Source organism: Drosophila mauritiana, chromosome 3R (assembly GCF_004382145.1).
Source record: "Drosophila mauritiana strain mau12 chromosome 3R, ASM438214v1, whole genome shotgun sequence".
Lineage (NCBI taxonomy): Eukaryota > Metazoa > Arthropoda > Insecta > Diptera > Drosophilidae > Drosophila > Drosophila mauritiana.
Genome location: NC_046670.1, coordinates 1,091,082 through 1,108,704, shown reverse-complemented (window position 1 = coordinate 1,108,704; position 17,623 = coordinate 1,091,082). Strand labels below are relative to the sequence as shown.

At 38.5% G+C, this 17,623-nt stretch overlaps 1 protein-coding gene across 1 annotated transcript in view; it reads left to right on the top strand.

Moving 5' to 3' along the window:
• LOC117145926 (poly [ADP-ribose] polymerase) overlaps window positions 1-5,023 on the top strand; it is a 48,625-nt gene extending 43,602 nt beyond the window's left edge. The window contains exon 6 of the mRNA XM_033311786.1: window positions 3,694-5,023. Within this exon, the coding sequence (XP_033167677.1) occupies window positions 3,694-4,984 (1,291 nt within the window). The 3' untranslated portion in view covers window positions 4,985-5,023. The remainder of the gene's footprint in view (window positions 1-3,693) is intronic.
• The last annotated feature ends 12,600 nt before the right edge of the window (window positions 5,024-17,623 follow it).

Below are 17,623 nucleotides of genomic sequence, written 5' to 3'. Positions count from 1 at the left end.
TAAAAATCTCTTTCGCTAAAACCAATAAAACATATCGTTCGAAATCGGTAAGGTAAACCTTGTCTTTTAATTGCTCAAACCCAGCTTAGAAAAGAGCTTTTTAGCGCAACAAAAAATATAAAAATATAATAATTAAATAAAAAGTTCCAAATATTATATACCTGTTTAATGCTGTTAAACTAAATTAAGGGTGAAAAGGAAAATATAATGAGCTTGTTCTGCAGAATGTCATGCGGTTCGAATTCATATAAAAGTTGGTTGGGGTGTACCCTGTAGTCTTGTTCTGCATTGTATTGACGCTCCATTGGATAGAGCGCAGCTTATCATCCCAACGCTTGTCGTTGTCAATAGTCGGCAATAGCATTGACATTATGATCCGCTTCGCTCGTTCGCGTTCTGACGGCTGTTAGGATGTGCCTTATATTATTATGCCGACAGAATTTACCGAAGTGTTTTGAGCTGAACGCTGTTCCTCGATCGAATACTACGCGGCCCGGCATTCCTGGTTAATATAAGGAGTATGTCGATAACGTGTCTCGTTGCGGTACTTTTAATATATTTATGTATTTATAACACTTGCCGCTTATTCGTCGACGCTTCTTCAAGTTATTTTCTAGACAAAATATGAGATCCATGTAAATGGAATGCTAAAGGTTATTACTCCTTTAAATAAAAAAAAAATATAAAGGAAAATAATATTGTTGAATTTAAAGTGAAAAATTTTTACATTCAATATTTTGTGATTTGCGAAATTTGTGTTCTTTTTGATAATCAAATACCCGATTCGGTGACAGATTAATGTGGAGAAACATTAATACCACAACATATCCTGATGGTGAAAACAAATTAATTAATTAATTATTTAATCGTACGGAGAAAACAATGTTTCTGACAAAATGACTCAACAAGACGTAATTAAAGCCATGGAGACTGACATTCGCTCAGAGCTTGACACACAAGCTACCAAAGGGTAAACGTTGTTCAGGGAATTCAGTGCGACGAACCGCTTGACTTAGTCAAATCTTTGCCAGATTTTTCTGGTAAACAAGGCAAATAGGCATCTTTTAATAGTGTGTAAAATTTTAAAGCTACTATAGACAGACAGACACAGCCGGCCAGTTCGACTCGCCTTTTGATGCTGATCAAGAATATATAACAGGGAATACTAGATTCGTTGAAAAGTATGTAAGAGGCAGAAGGAAGCTTTTCCGACTATATAAAGAATATATATTCTTGACCATGATCAATAGCCGAGTCGATCTAGCCATGACCGTCGGTCCGTCTGTCCGTATGAACGTCGATATCTCAGGAACTATAACAGCTAGAAGGTTGAGATTCAGCATATAGATTCTAGAGACAAAGACGCAGTGCAAGTTTGTTGACCCATGTTGCCACGTCCACTCTAACGTTCTAAAGCCGCCGAACAGGTCACGCCCACACCTTGGAACAATTTTTAAATTTTTTCTCATTTTATTCCCCAAAAAAATTATTAAATTTCCCGTTCACATTCACACTAGCTTAGTGACGGGTATCTGATTGTCGGGGAACTCGACTATATCATTCTCTCTTGTTTTAAATTTTGTATAAAGTCTGGATTTTACATTTCAACACTTTATTAAACCAAGGAGGTTTGTTAGAGTTTGACGTGCTCTTGCTACCCATACAAAGTTCCAAAAGCCTACCAAAAAGGGTCACAATGCGCAGGTGCCCAAGCAGCAAGTGCACAAGGTTCAGGCGCTCAAGCCGAGCAACCATACGACTGGTAGAAACGAAGAAGGAAAGGCGACAACCAAAGCAAACGAGTCCAAGCCAGGCAGCTATGCATCTATCGACTATGCGTCTGCCTAAAAAGCCAAAGGCACTGATCGTAAAGAAGTCGGGTGAGGCTTCTTCGCAGCGATGCTCCGGAAACTAAGATCGGACCCGAGCTTTAGCGAACTGGGCAGACACGTACGCAAAATTCGGAGAACTCAGCAAGGTGAGCTCTTGCTCGAAGTAGAGGGAAAAGACTCGGAAAGCGTTTCCAAGTATAAGGGCGATCTAGGAGCGACGCTCAAAGATTTGGCCTCTGTGCGTACTCAAGGAAGACTCGGAAAGCGTTTCCAAGTATAAGAGCGATCTAGGAGCGACGCTCAAAGATTTGGCCTCTGTGCGTACTCAAGGAATAGCACTACCCTGCCACGGACTGGACGAGGTTACGACAGCAGAGGAGCTTCACAGCTGCATGGTCGTTCAATTGCAGGGCTTACACTTAAATCCAGACTATGTCAGTGGCCTTTGAAGGATACGGAATGGGAAGCAGATAGCCTCCGTGCCGATGAACGCGAACGATGCGATGGCGGTCCTAAAACTGGGCACCTTAACCGTTGGATGGTCAAGGTGTCGCGTAACCCAGGACGTCCGGCCCACGAAATGCTACAGGTGTCTGGGCTGGGCAACGGACATCGAGGGGCTCATACCTGAAAGGAGCCCGCTCGGTGCTAGGGTCCATGGCCCTCAGGCTCATCATCCGAAGACGCTGCGCTACCTCTGGCAGGCTTGCAAACTGTTTTGGAGTGATTTCAGAAGATGATAAGGAGTCTTACGTGAAGTTTGACTATGGAATCGGTTTAACAAAAGCGCTTGGCCTCGACTGGGATACGGTTTCTGATGTTGTGATTTTCAACTCTTCAATCAACAGTAAGGCCAGGCTGACGTTCAGTTTTAACTGCAATTCCGCTATTCTATGAACTTCTTGGTTTGATTGCCTCAGTAACCACAAAGTGCAATATTTTCCTTCAACAGATGTGTACGGAAATGTTGTCCTGGGACGAATATCTTCCTTTAGCAGAAGATTTAAAATGGCGAGATGTATGCTAAAATGTTGTTTCGTTCTCTTGATTGGTTCTTTCTTCAAGCTCTGAATCTGAGATTCATCGGTTTTGCTATGGGTTTATGTTACGTGTGTTTTATAGGGGATTAATGCAGCGTGCTATTTGGTTTAAAGTCTCGATAGTTCATTTAAAAGACCTAGTCTCGTGCCAAATCTTGAGCTTTGCTGAGCTGATCTTCTAGTTCAACTTTGTATTCGAATGAAAATTTTACTGCTGGCAACATTACTGTGATGCTTTCTTGGATTCTGGAGGAGCCATGAAGATACAACTTGTTTGTAGCAAATTGAGTAACTTGTTTGCAATTCAGGAATTGATTGGCACAATGGAAAAGCGCTACTACCATTTTTAATGGTGGGCTGCTTCCATCGTTTACCGAGTCTGCTGTGACGAATTTAAACTTCAATCGGCTGAAGTTTGACTTTTTGGTCCCTTCACGGAAAAAAATATTTCACCTTACTGCAGAATTGATTAAATGGCCCACTTACAAGCCTGGTCTAGTTGTGAATAACATGGTCCTTCTTAAGGATTAAAACCCATGAAGTGGGTTAGCGAGAGTTGATACCTGAGATGGAGTCGTCCGAGGTGCTGAATTGGATATATATATATACATATATATATATAAACTTTTTGCATTACAATTTTTAAATTGTATCGTATTTAATTAACCCATATCTATCGATACCCAGAACAATGATGAAATTTCGCGTTTCCTCTAGATGAATCTGACAATCGGGAAAGTTGACTAGCATTCTTTCTTGTTTTCACTAATAAATAAGTGTGTTTAATATATACAATAATTTTGCACATGCTTTATTTTCAGATATTGGATTTTTCGTTCATGGGGTCGAATTGGAACAAACATTGGAAACTCAAAACTTGAAGAATTTGACACGAGCGAGTCTGCGAAAAGAAATTTTAAAGAAATATATGCAGATAAAACTGGGAATGAATACGATCAACGAGACAACTTTGTTAAAATAGCAGGTCGAATGTACCCAATCGAAATTCAATATGATGATGACCAAAAGTTGGTAAAACACAATAGCCATTTAAATACTTCCAAATTAGAGATTTCTGTGCAAAATTTAATGAAGCTGATTTTTGATGTTGACTCAATGAATAAAACATTGATGGAATTCCATATTGACATGGATAAAATGCCGCTGGGCAAGCTCAGTGCTCATCAAATCCAATCTGCTTATAGAGTAGTGAAGGAAATTTATGAAGTACTAGAATGCGGTTCCAATGCTGCAAAACTTATTGATGCAACAAATAGGTTTTATACGTTAATTCCTCATAATTTTGGTGTTCAATCACCAACATTAATTGAAACACATCAACAAATTGAAGATTTGCGACAAATGCTTGATTCATTAGCTGAGATAGAGGTTGCGTACAGTATAATCAAAAGCGAAGATGCATCTGATTCTTGTAATCCTTTAGATAATCATTACGCACAGATTAAAACTCAGTTGATTGCATTAGACAAAAATAGTGAAGAATTTTCGATTCTAAGCCAATACGTAAAAAACAGTCATGCATCTACCCACAAATCTTATGATTTAGAAATTGTTGATGTATTTAAAGTATCTCGCCAAGGAGAAGCAAGGCGCTTTAAACCATTCAAGAAGCTACATAACAGAAAATTATTATGGCACGGATCACGTTTAACTAATTTTGTTGGTATATTATCGCATGGTTTAAAAATTGCTCCCCCAGAAGCACCACCAACAGGTTATATGTTCGGAAAAGGCATTTATTTTGCGGATATGGTTTCAAAATCCGCAAATTATTGTTGCACAAGTCAAAAAAACTCCACTGGATTAATGCTTTTATCTGAAGTTGCTTTGGGCGATATGATGGAATGTACTTCAGCGAAATACATTAATAAACTATCGAATAATAAACATAGTTGTTTTGGTCGTGGTCGCACCATGCCAGATCCTACTAAGAGCTATATAAGAAGTGATGGGGTTGAAATTCCTTATGGAGAAACCATTACCGACGAACATTTAAAGTCATCGTTATTATATAACGAATATATAGTATATGATGTTGCGCAGGTCAATATTCAATATTTGTTTCGTATGGAATTCAAGTATTCTTATTAAATGGCTTAAATTATATTGAGTGATATTGATTTTAATAAATTTGAATTATTTTTAAAAATTACAAACACTTGTTATATTTTATGTTGAATTTTCAGAGATGAAGGAAGTGATCTCCGGCAAGCAGGAAACTCGTTAACATTGCCATTTAAACACGAGTATATCCTATATGAAATATATATGCGAATATTTTCGCAGAAAATTGAATAAATTTCGCGTTCTCATTTCAACTAGCTGTGGGTAACTGATAATCGGAGTACTCGACTATAGCATTATCTTTTGTTTTATACTTTTTTTTTGATAATTATAAGATATAAATCCGCTTTGATAATAATTACTTCAATTTTTCCGTTTATTTAATTTTTATACCCGTTACTCGTAGATTCTAGAGACTAAGACGCAGCACAAGTTTGTTTACATGTGGTGCCACGCCAACTGCAACGCACACTAAAGGCACAAAACTGTCACGCCCACACTTTTGAAAAACGTGTTGATATCTTGTCACATTTTTATTAGTCTTGTAAATTTCTATCGATTTGCAAAAAAAAACCGCCCACTCTAACACCATTAAACCGCCCAAAAAATGCCACGTCCACATTTTTTAACAATTTTTGGATATTTTGTCATATTATAATTAGTTATGTAAATTTCTATGGATTTGCAAAAAGCTTTTTCTCACGCTCACTTTAACGCCCTAAAACTGAGCAAAACTGTCACGTCCACATTTTTGAAGAATTTTAAATGGTTGTTCATTTTATTTTATTCTATCTATTCCAGAAAAGTGATGAAATTTCGCGTCTGCATTTCCACTAACGGAGTAACGGGTGTCTTATAGTCGGGCCACTCAACTATAGCATTCTGTCTCGTTTTTAGTCTAGTTTTTAGTTAAGTTTTATCTTGATTGAGTTGCGCTGGGTTTACCCTTCCCCCTTTAAGATCTTTTCAATTAACTATTTTTTTCTTGTTGTCGAGTCACGCAGCCGCCAGCAATTCCTAAACTTATACTTTATAAATATGCCAACTTTGCCTCGATCGCTGATCGAGAAGGAGCTCTGCACAAAATTTAGAATGGCGAGTGGTTTGGATCAATTCATTATATCTCGATTTTCTCTTTCTCCAAGCCCTGAATAAATATTTAAAGATTGTTTTTAGGAGGGAAAATAAATGTGGTTGAATTTGAAACCGCACAGCATTTGGAACTAAACAACATACAAGAATCATGGAACGACAGTAGCATTGTCCTATTCCACAAGACCAACAGGTTTCATAAAGAAGGAGACTATTTGTCTTCTCCAAACATCAAATAAAAAAAAGGACAATATCCCCGTTAACGCCAAGCCACAGAAAGATAGGAAACGCTTAAAGCAAGATAGGAAGTTAGAAGTCAATTGGAAAGGCAAATGCAACAGAAAATAATAATATGGTACATAGCCATTCACCTTGGAGTGATCCCGTTTGCATAGTGCATAAAAAGAAAGATGCCTCTAGCGAAGCAAATGTAAAATGGAATTAGATTATAGGAAGTAAAAAAATAAATTGATAAAGGACAGGTATCCATTTCTAATAATAAGTAATGTGCTGGATAATTTATGAAGAGCTAAGTACTTCTCGACCCTAGACTTAATCAATGCGGTCCGATTGAACTGCGTATTGAGAACTCCAAACATACTCAAGAATCGGACGGACTGGCGAAGTTAAAAAGGTTTTTGTTATGTAAGGATCATCAAATTCTTTTGATATCCTTCTTATAAAACCCAGCACACCCCTGGCCTTATTGACATTAGTCGAAATATGGTCTGAAAATTTTACTTTAGAGTCCAAGATCACCAAGATCATCAACACGTGTTATTCTGTCCAAAGAGCGGCCGTGTTTGTCGTGTATATTGGTTTGATACGACCAAAAGGTCATAACTTAAAGCAATTTAAGTTTAATACGTTATAACGGCACCATTTTTGAAAGCTGTCTAGATCGGATTGTAAGTCCAAATGGCGCGAAATGTCCTTGTGCTGGAGGCATAATTTAACATCGTCTGCGTACGCAAATGTTTTAGTACTAAGGGGAGGTCGTTAATAAATAAGGACACCGGATGTGATTCGAAAAATACAACATTTAAATTTTTAAAGAGGACCCGTTGCACAGTGCCCTATGGTCCAGAATTTGTTTTTTTTTTGGGCATAAAGCTAAATTTTTATGTCAATATATCGTCCTTTAGCAATTATTTTCTAATAGAAAATTAATCATATAAATAAAAACCAAAAACAAAATTGGCCGAAAGCTTCACTAAATCAGCTGATTGAGAGAATGCAATTTCCGAAAAATTATTTGGTTACATTTGCATGTGGTATGATCGTTAATACGCATCCATAAATTATAGTAAAAATAAAATGCTAAGGTATGATGTTTTTAACGTATTTAGGTAATATATGTGTAGTTGTACTGTTTTTATATTGTGTGACATCCAATTTATGTGTATTTTAACAAAAAATTCTAACGTGTCCCCTGTGTTTCGTGGAGTATAACTAATTTTTTGACAATTTCTGACAAAAGTTAAAAACGTCAGTTTGTACCTTTAACTATTGTCTTTGACGGTAAAGTAATATCTTTTGCCCATTTTTGCTCGTTTTCTTAAAAATTTGATTTTATATAGGAAAGTTCGAGTTCAGACATAGCGACCTCCTGGACATTTGGAGGCGTAACAATAGGCAAATAAGTAATGTTTCAGATTACGTTTATTCCGCAATCAACAACAATAATCTGGAATCGAAAAAGACAGAAGAGGTTGACAAAAAAATAGTAATTTTTGAATTAAAACTGCCCGAGTGTAACAGACACCTAGACCGGTTTACTTCCAAAGATACCAAGTGGATGGCGTCTAAGATAAGAATTCTTGTTAGTGATTTTGAAAACTCCAGGACAGTCAAGCAAATGGGACGTCGAAATTTATCTTACCAAAATGCAGGAGAAAGATTAAAAAGGAAACTGAAAATGCGAGTGAAGCCCGGAATAAACTTTACAAAAGGGACCGACTATAACATGCAAGGAAAAATAGTCGGATCAATAGGATGAGTGATATTTTCCACAGAGCGATTGATTCCTCGGACCCACTATTAACAACAATTTGTTTAAAAGAAAGAGAGAAAAAATAGGAAAACCACTTCCGAAGGCAGTAATAAGTCTTTTGGAAATACAGTCTAATTTTAAACCTGATCCATGAGACAAAATATTGGATTCACATTCTGATTCTCATTCGAGTTCAGATTCGGAAATTTATAATGTAGAACTAGAAGAAGAAGAGGGCGATTATTTTTAAAACAACAATATACACGACTTTAAAAAAAAAAAAAAATAATAATATTTCGTTGACTCCTGAGTCATACCAGTAATTAATATGGGAGGCAAGAGAGGGCGTGGTCGCACAGACTCCAAATTTTGTGCGCAAACTATTTGTGATTTAAGAACAAAATGTACAAAGTTTCAAGTCTGTATCTCAATTTTTAGACTTTATGCCAAAAAAATCGAATTCTGGACCACAGTGCAGTGGGCCAATTGTATCCACCCTATCAAAAGCCAGTTCTGGTGTTTCTGTTATTGTCATTGGTGTTTTTGCGTGTTTTACAATTTTTTATTTTTGGAATGATTTACATGTTTTAAGTTCTTCTAGGTATTTTGACATATTTTTCCAATAATAATATTTTTGCACATTGGCCACGTTTTTCGAATGCCATGTCATGTAGACATTATAGCTTATTTTTCTATTTGGTCACCGGCTTGAGTTCCGGTACTCTCAATATCTTTAACATTTTTTTGCCCATGTATTTGAAAGTTTTAATCATTTCATAATTATCAGCCCTGCTGATGTAAGTTTTTAGGCATTTGTTGTTTAATTTATATGCCGTAATGAATGCATTTTTTATTTTAAGTACACTTTATTAATAACATTACAATTTCTTAGAGATATACGTTTATAAAGCTTGCTTTATTATTTTCCCTCATTATCCCTCATTCAAATTGGGATACTTACTATTTATACGCGTTACTCGTAGATAACAAGATGCGTAACGCCATAGAATCTTTTGGCACACGATTTTTCGCCGTGGCTCTAGAGGTGGCTCCAGGCTCTCTCGAATTTTTGTTCGAGAGAGAGAGAGCGGAGAGCGGAGAGAGCGCTACAGCGAACAGCTCTTTTCTACGCATACAGTGATAGCAGACAACTGTTTGTGTGCACACGTATGCTCATGCATTGTAAATTTGACAAAATATGCCCTACACCTTAGAAGTTCTTAGACTTTAAATCTATATTATTTTTGATCAATAGGCACCATGTGAAAAATTCTTGTTTAGCATTGCCTTATGTGTTAAGACATAAGTAGGCAAACTATAAATATGTTCTATTTATGGGCTGCAATAAACATGTCACAGGACAGCATAAGTGGCAACTACAGATAAGTACGATTGCAGCGGCCTATTGCCGGAGTGTCAAGAGATATAACCACGCGGGAGGCCTCAAACATAGATTTAAGAATAAAACTCAGCTGCATTTACCAACGCAGACTGCGGCGTCTTACAAGCGCTGCATTATATAATTAGATGATAAGAACCTTTTTAAGAATGAATAAAAGGCGAAGCCCTCGCAGCAGCAAGTCAGTTAGATTCAAACACCCGAATTGAACTCAATAAGTGTACGCACAAGTGTATAGTGTGAACATTTTGGTCCTTCGAGCCGGATTCTGTTGTTTTCCCCCACCAGTGGTAAGAAACACAGAATAAAAGACCACGCCTTAAAGTACTAGGACTATAAGGTGAAGCATTGTGTTCTTGCTTTTCCTTGGCTGATCAATCAGCTGTGAGTCGAGGCTAGGTCAACTAGGCGACCAATCAAAAAATCCTCCAACGGATCACGCCAAGGAATACAAGCAGAAAGCACAAAAAAAGTCACAGTGATTGTTTTCCCAAGATGTTGTCTGAAAGATCTGTGAAATTGATGCAAGAACAAGGAGAGCTGCAGAAGAAAATACTGCAAGCCATCAAGGAAAAGGCATATATATCAGCAATAGATGTATTGGTAGTCCGATTTACTACTAACAACAATGCGCTGGTAAAATTTGGCGAGAGTTGGCGGGAGTTGGCGATCATCAATATTTTAATAATAAAATATTTTTGAAAACTATGGATGCTATCAAGGCCTACAAGGAGTCACTATTAAAGGTAGAGACACTTGAAGAAATAAATATACCAAGCGGATCAAAATGATACCGATACCGCATCAGCTCGGAGCGCCAGTCCAGTTGATAATCTGGTTCAACTGGTGGATAGAAGAGCGGAAAGGGTGAGGCAACAGATGAGCCTAATCTACTAAACCCTAGATAGTTCAAGTGAGATTGAACTAGTCAAGCAGCGGCAATGATGAAAAGTCATTGGTCCAACGTGACGGACACACTGAAACTGCTTGAAAACAAGTATGACAGAACTGCCTTTGATCAAGATGAGGCCGACATTCTGCAATCTGAAGTGGCCGCCCTAGAGATGGTACTTCAAATGAAGTTGGAACAGTTCAAAAGTTCCAACTACGACGTGCCAGAACTCCCAAAAGTGGACCTTCCAAAGTTCAATGGAAATTGGAAGGAATGGCCAACATTTTACGAGCTGTTCTCTGAGCTAATAGACAGCAGGAAGGATATCAGCAACACAAGGAAGCTGGGATATTTAAGAGCCTGCTTAAAAGGAGAAGCTCAAATGGTGGTTAGCCATTTGATAACGGGATCAGCGGCTAGCTATACAGCAGCGTGGGAGCTTATCTGCAAACGCTATGAGAATAGCAGAAAAATATTCTTCCAACACTTCAACAAATTAATGGAACTGGAGTGCTTGCTGCCCCATGATGAGAAAAACTTAAGGAAGTTTTTGGATACTGCGACTGAGAGCATATTCATCATAAAGGAAAATGGAAAATTAGAAAGCTCTGCTGACGTAATTTTAGCAGAAATTCTACTGCGGAAATTTTCGCCAGAAGCCTTACAGCTGTATGAACAGCATGTAAAAAAGGCAAGAGCTATACAGTCCTTGCGTACTGGAGTTTATTGAGCAACAATACAACTCAGTAAATGCCATTACAAAAATACCGCTCAGCTTGCTACAAGAAAAGTGCAAGTAAGATCGTGTGCCCTTTGCTCTAAGGATGGCCACGATATGATAAAGTGTCTCAAATTCAGAGAACAATCGAGTGAAAAAAGAAAAGATTTCGTTCAAAAGAACAGCATGTGCTTTAGATGCTTTGGAAAGCATAATGCTATCGACTGCAGAAAGGAAATTACATGCAATCGATGCTCCAAAGGACACAACAGCCTTCTTCATGAAGACAAAAAATCGCAGTATCAACAGCAATAGCCTCAAGCAAGGCCAAGACACACTATTGGCTACAGCTGTTGGTTTAGTGAAAAACAAAGCTGGAGGTTACAACGAGTTGAGGGCGCTTATTGACAGTGGATCCCAGAAGTCGCTGATTTCAGAGGAAGCAGCACAAATATTAAGGATTCCCAGAATAAGGAGTACTATAAAGGTCGAAGGTATCTCCCAGGCTACTCAAGTATCGAAAAATAGCGTCCACCTGACGATCAAACCAAAAATTCCAAGCAGCTTCAAAACATCAACGGAAGCATTGGTTTTACCAACACTCCATAGAGCCATTCCCAGCAAAAAGTTTGATATTGATATCAACAAAGAGTGGAAGGGCTACAGGCTAGCAGATCCACGATTCAACGAGCCAAGCAGAATTGACATGGTGGTAGGTGTGGATCTATTTCCCCTGATTATGATGGAGAAAATAAAAACCGTGAATGGAATCTTGGGACAAAAAACCAGATTTGGATGGATTGTGTCCGGAAATGTAACTCGAGCAGCAAAGCAAAAAATTATAAGTGCCACTACAACAAAAAATCTAAAGGACCTGGAACGCTTTTGGGAATTGGATAGATGGAAGCTTATTCAACGCATCAAAGTTGATTTTTGGAAGAAATGGAAAGAGGAGTATCTGGTGTCATTACAACCGCGAACCAAATGGTGCCAAGAAAAGCCAAATCTGAAGAAGGGACAGCTGGGTCCTATAAAACATGAGAACACTCACCCTACAAGATGGCCAATGGGAAGAATCATTAGTATTACTAATGGACAAGACGATAAAGTCCGGGTAGTCACGGTTAAAACAAACGATGGAGAAGTAAAAAGATCGCTAAACAAGATCTGTCAACTTCCTGTTAGCGAAGCAAAACCATCTGGAGCTGCAACGCCATCTATAACGGAGTCAACGCATAAATGAGAGACGACTACTGGCCATACACTTTTCCCCCCGGAGAATGTCTAAATATGTGTTTAGACATAAGTAGGCAAACTATAAATATGTTCTATTTATGGGCTGCAATAAACATGTCACAGGACAGCATAAGTGGCAACTACAGATAAGTACGATTGCAGCGGCCTATTGCCGGAGTGTCAAGAGATATAACCACGCGGGAGGCCTCAAACATAGATTTAAGAATAAAACTCAGCTGCATTTACCAACGCAGACTGCGGCGTCTTACAAGCGCTGCATTATATAATTAGATGATAAGAACCTTTTTAAGAATGAATAAAAGGCGAAGCCCTCGCAGCAGCAAGTCAGTTAGATTCAAACACCCGAATTGAACTCAATAAGTGTACGCACAAGTGTATAGTGTGAACATTTTGGTCCTTCGAGCCGGATTCTGTTGTTTTCCCCCACCAGTGGTAAGAAACACAGAATAAAAGACCACGCCTTAAAGTACTAGGACTATAAGGTGAAGCATTGTGTTCTTGCTTTTCCTTGGCTGATCAATCAGCTGTGAGTCGAGGCTAGGTCAACTAGGCGACCAATCAAAAAATCCTCCAACGGATCACGCCAAGGAATACAAGCAGAAAGCACAAAAAAAGTCACAGTGATTGTTTTCCCAAGATGTTGTCTGAAAGATCTGTGAAATTGATGCAAGAACAAGGAGAGCTGCAGAAGAAAATACTGCAAGCCATCAAGGAAAAGGCATATATATCAGCAATAGATGTATTGGTAGTCCGATTTACTACTAACAACAATGCGCTGGTAAAATTTGGCGAGAGTTGGCGGGAGTTGGCGATCATCAATATTTTAATAATAAAATATTTTTGAAAACTATGGATGCTATCAAGGCCTACAAGGAGTCACTATTAAAGGTAGAGACACTTGAAGAAATAAATATACCAAGCGGATCAAAATGATACCGATACCGCATCAGCTCGGAGCGCCAGTCCAGTTGATAATCTGGTTCAACTGGTGGATAGAAGAGCGGAAAGGGTGAGGCAACAGATGAGCCTAATCTACTAAACCCTAGATAGTTCAAGTGAGATTGAACTAGTCAAGCAGCGGCAATGATGAAAAGTCATTGGTCCAACGTGACGGACACACTGAAACTGCTTGAAAACAAGTATGACAGAACTGCCTTTGATCAAGATGAGGCCGACATTCTGCAATCTGAAGTGGCCGCCCTAGAGATGGTACTTCAAATGAAGTTGGAACAGTTCAAAAGTTCCAACTACGACGTGCCAGAACTCCCAAAAGTGGACCTTCCAAAGTTCAATGGAAATTGGAAGGAATGGCCAACATTTTACGAGCTGTTCTCTGAGCTAATAGACAGCAGGAAGGATATCAGCAACACAAGGAAGCTGGGATATTTAAGAGCCTGCTTAAAAGGAGAAGCTCAAATGGTGGTTAGCCATTTGATAACGGGATCAGCGGCTAGCTATACAGCAGCGTGGGAGCTTATCTGCAAACGCTATGAGAATAGCAGAAAAATATTCTTCCAACACTTCAACAAATTAATGGAACTGGAGTGCTTGCTGCCCCATGATGAGAAAAACTTAAGGAAGTTTTTGGATACTGCGACTGAGAGCATATTCATCATAAAGGAAAATGGAAAATTAGAAAGCTCTGCTGACGTAATTTTAGCAGAAATTCTACTGCGGAAATTTTCGCCAGAAGCCTTACAGCTGTATGAACAGCATGTAAAAAAGGCAAGAGCTATACAGTCCTTGCGTACTGGAGTTTATTGAGCAACAATACAACTCAGTAAATGCCATTACAAAAATACCGCTCAGCTTGCTACAAGAAAAGTGCAAGTAAGATCGTGTGCCCTTTGCTCTAAGGATGGCCACGATATGATAAAGTGTCTCAAATTCAGAGAACAATCGAGTGAAAAAAGAAAAGATTTCGTTCAAAAGAACAGCATGTGCTTTAGATGCTTTGGAAAGCATAATGCTATCGACTGCAGAAAGGAAATTACATGCAATCGATGCTCCAAAGGACACAACAGCCTTCTTCATGAAGACAAAAAATCGCAGTATCAACAGCAATAGCCTCAAGCAAGGCCAAGACACACTATTGGCTACAGCTGTTGGTTTAGTGAAAAACAAAGCTGGAGGTTACAACGAGTTGAGGGCGCTTATTGACAGTGGATCCCAGAAGTCGCTGATTTCAGAGGAAGCAGCACAAATATTAAGGATTCCCAGAATAAGGAGTACTATAAAGGTCGAAGGTATCTCCCAGGCTACTCAAGTATCGAAAAATAGCGTCCACCTGACGATCAAACCAAAAATTCCAAGCAGCTTCAAAACATCAACGGAAGCATTGGTTTTACCAACACTCCATAGAGCCATTCCCAGCAAAAAGTTTGATATTGATATCAACAAAGAGTGGAAGGGCTACAGGCTAGCAGATCCACGATTCAACGAGCCAAGCAGAATTGACATGGTGGTAGGTGTGGATCTATTTCCCCTGATTATGATGGAGAAAATAAAAACCGTGAATGGAATCTTGGGACAAAAAACCAGATTTGGATGGATTGTGTCCGGAAATGTAACTCGAGCAGCAAAGCAAAAAATTATAAGTGCCACTACAACAAAAAATCTAAAGGACCTGGAACGCTTTTGGGAATTGGATAGATGGAAGCTTATTCAACGCATCAAAGTTGATTTTTGGAAGAAATGGAAAGAGGAGTATCTGGTGTCATTACAACCGCGAACCAAATGATGCCAAGAAAAGCCAAATCTGAAGAAGGGACAGCTGGGTCATATAAAACATGAGAAAACTCACCCTACAAGATGGCCAATGGGAAGAATCATTAGTATTACTAATGGACAAGACGATAAAGTCCGGGTAGTCACGGTTAAAACAAACGATGGAGAAGTAAAAAGATCGCTAAACAAGATCTGTCAACTTCCTGTTAGCGAAGCGAAACCATCTGGAGCTGCAACGCCATCTATAACGGAGTCAACGCATAAATGAGAGACGACTACTGGCCATACACTTTTCCCCCCGGAGAATGTCTAAATATGTGTTTAGACATAAGTAGGCAAACTATAAATATGTTCTATTTATGGGCTGCAATAAACATGTCACAGGACAGCATAAGTGGCAACTACAGATAAGTACGATTGCAGCGGCCTATTGCCGGAGTGTCAAGAGATATAACCACGCGGGAGGCCTCAAACATAGATTTAAGAATAAAACTCAGCTGCATTTACCAACGCAGACTGCGGCGTCTTACAAGCGCTGCATTATATAATTAGATGATAAGATCCTATGTAAGAATGAATAAAAGGCGAAGCCCTCGTAGCAGCGAGTCAGTTAGATTCAAACACCCGAATTGAACTCAATAAGTGTACGCACAAGTGTATAGTGTGAACAATAAATTTTTATTACTTAAATTTTTAATACTTCGGAAAACTAAAGGAACCATCTGATCTTTTTTAATATTTGTAAAATACACTTTAATGTTTTTGAAATATTTTTAGAAATAATAAAAAACAAATATGTATAAAAAAATTTATTGTTGAGCATTAAATGCACAAATAAAACTAGTGCTTTCTCAACTTGGTTTTATGTAAATAATGCATTTTATATATTACACATAATTAATTATCAACATAAATATAAATATGTAAAGGATAGCTAATTCGGCGATCTTAAGAAACGAATTTAAAAAACTTTAAAATTATAATAGTCAGGGCGTGAATTATTAATTTTATTTTTTTTTTCATTATATTGCCAAAACTCCATATATGTAAATTCGTTTCTTCGATCACAATTGACTTCAGCCCGAAAGTCGGCTTCTAGCACAAGTACGCATACATATACAAGTTCTCGTCTATTGTTTTTACTCACACAAGCAAGCAAATTCTATTTTTAGATTTCTTACGCTCTCAGCGTAAGCGAGCGGACAGAGAGCAATTTTGGCCGTCACCAAAAAAGTGACTGTATAGTGCCAAACCAATGCATGTCCGTTACGCATCTTGTTATTCTAGTGTCTTTGGTAAAAGGATATACTAGATGCGTTGTAATGTATGTAACAGGCATAAGGAAGCGTTTCCGACCATATAAATGTGGCCCCAGGCTTCCATTTATTGACAAAAACTCCCGCGACGACGTTGTATTATTATAATTCTTTATTATATTATTAATATTAAGCAAAACGTGTGTGCGCGTTTTTAAACTTCAAAAATGTGTGGTTCATGTGTTACGCTTGAGATCTCGGCACCGACTACTCGTCAATTTTTGTCATCTCCCCTCTTCTCTCTACTCTCTCACGCTCTCTCGTGGCGTTATAAGAACCGACGACCACTCCGGGTCTCTCGGTTCGTTTAAAACTCTTTCATGAACTCAGCTACAGTGGATGTTTTTAATGGACCTTCACCATCTCCCACTTTCGCAACGTCATACCTGCCGTGCTTATGAATCTATACTATCTTGTAAGGTCCAAGAAACTTTCCTTTTACTTTAGACCAACCCAATACTGAGTACGTCCGATAATAACTAGATCGTTGATACCACGATTTTGAGAATTCTTTTCACTTGACCGTTACCCCGAGGTACACCTGTAGCGATCAATAAATGCTCTAACTGCTGTTTTTTTTAGCAATATTCCGTGAACAAATGTGATGTGAAAGCTGCACCACGGTCTGACCCAATCCTTAATGGGTTTCCAAAATTTCCCGCCAGTCTCTCTGAGCAATTACGTACCTTCTCTATCCCAGTACTTCGCGTCGGATACAACCGAACGTACTTCGAAAATGCATCTACGATGACTAGTATGTGAGTATACTTCTTTTTGGTGATCTCCATCGGTCCTACGTGATCTATATGATAAGTGACGAGTGGTTTGTCTCCCTTATAAATTGGATTGAGATATCCCCCTGTCTACCTGCTTTTGAATGAATGTATTTCTCCACCTGTGTCTTCTTCTCGGAAAATAGCCTTGCCTATAAGCAATCTAAATGATTTTAGTTTCCATTTGATATGAAATGACGATTAGTTCTCTGCGTGGATCCATGGACAATATCTTATTTATTATGTAGTAATCTTTATGTCCATTTGTTTCAACTAAACTTCTGACTGCCTTGATCTAATCATCTGCCAACTGAGCTTCCTTTAGGTTATGCATTCCGCTTTCTGTCAAAACAAAACATTCTACTCAACTCAGAGCGTCGACATGCCTCATCTTTGTTTCTGATCGATGTTTGATTTCGTAGTCATAGTCTTGCCCACCTAGCTACTCGCAACGGAACTTCTTTCTTCTTCATCGTCATTGCAAACGCATTACAATTCG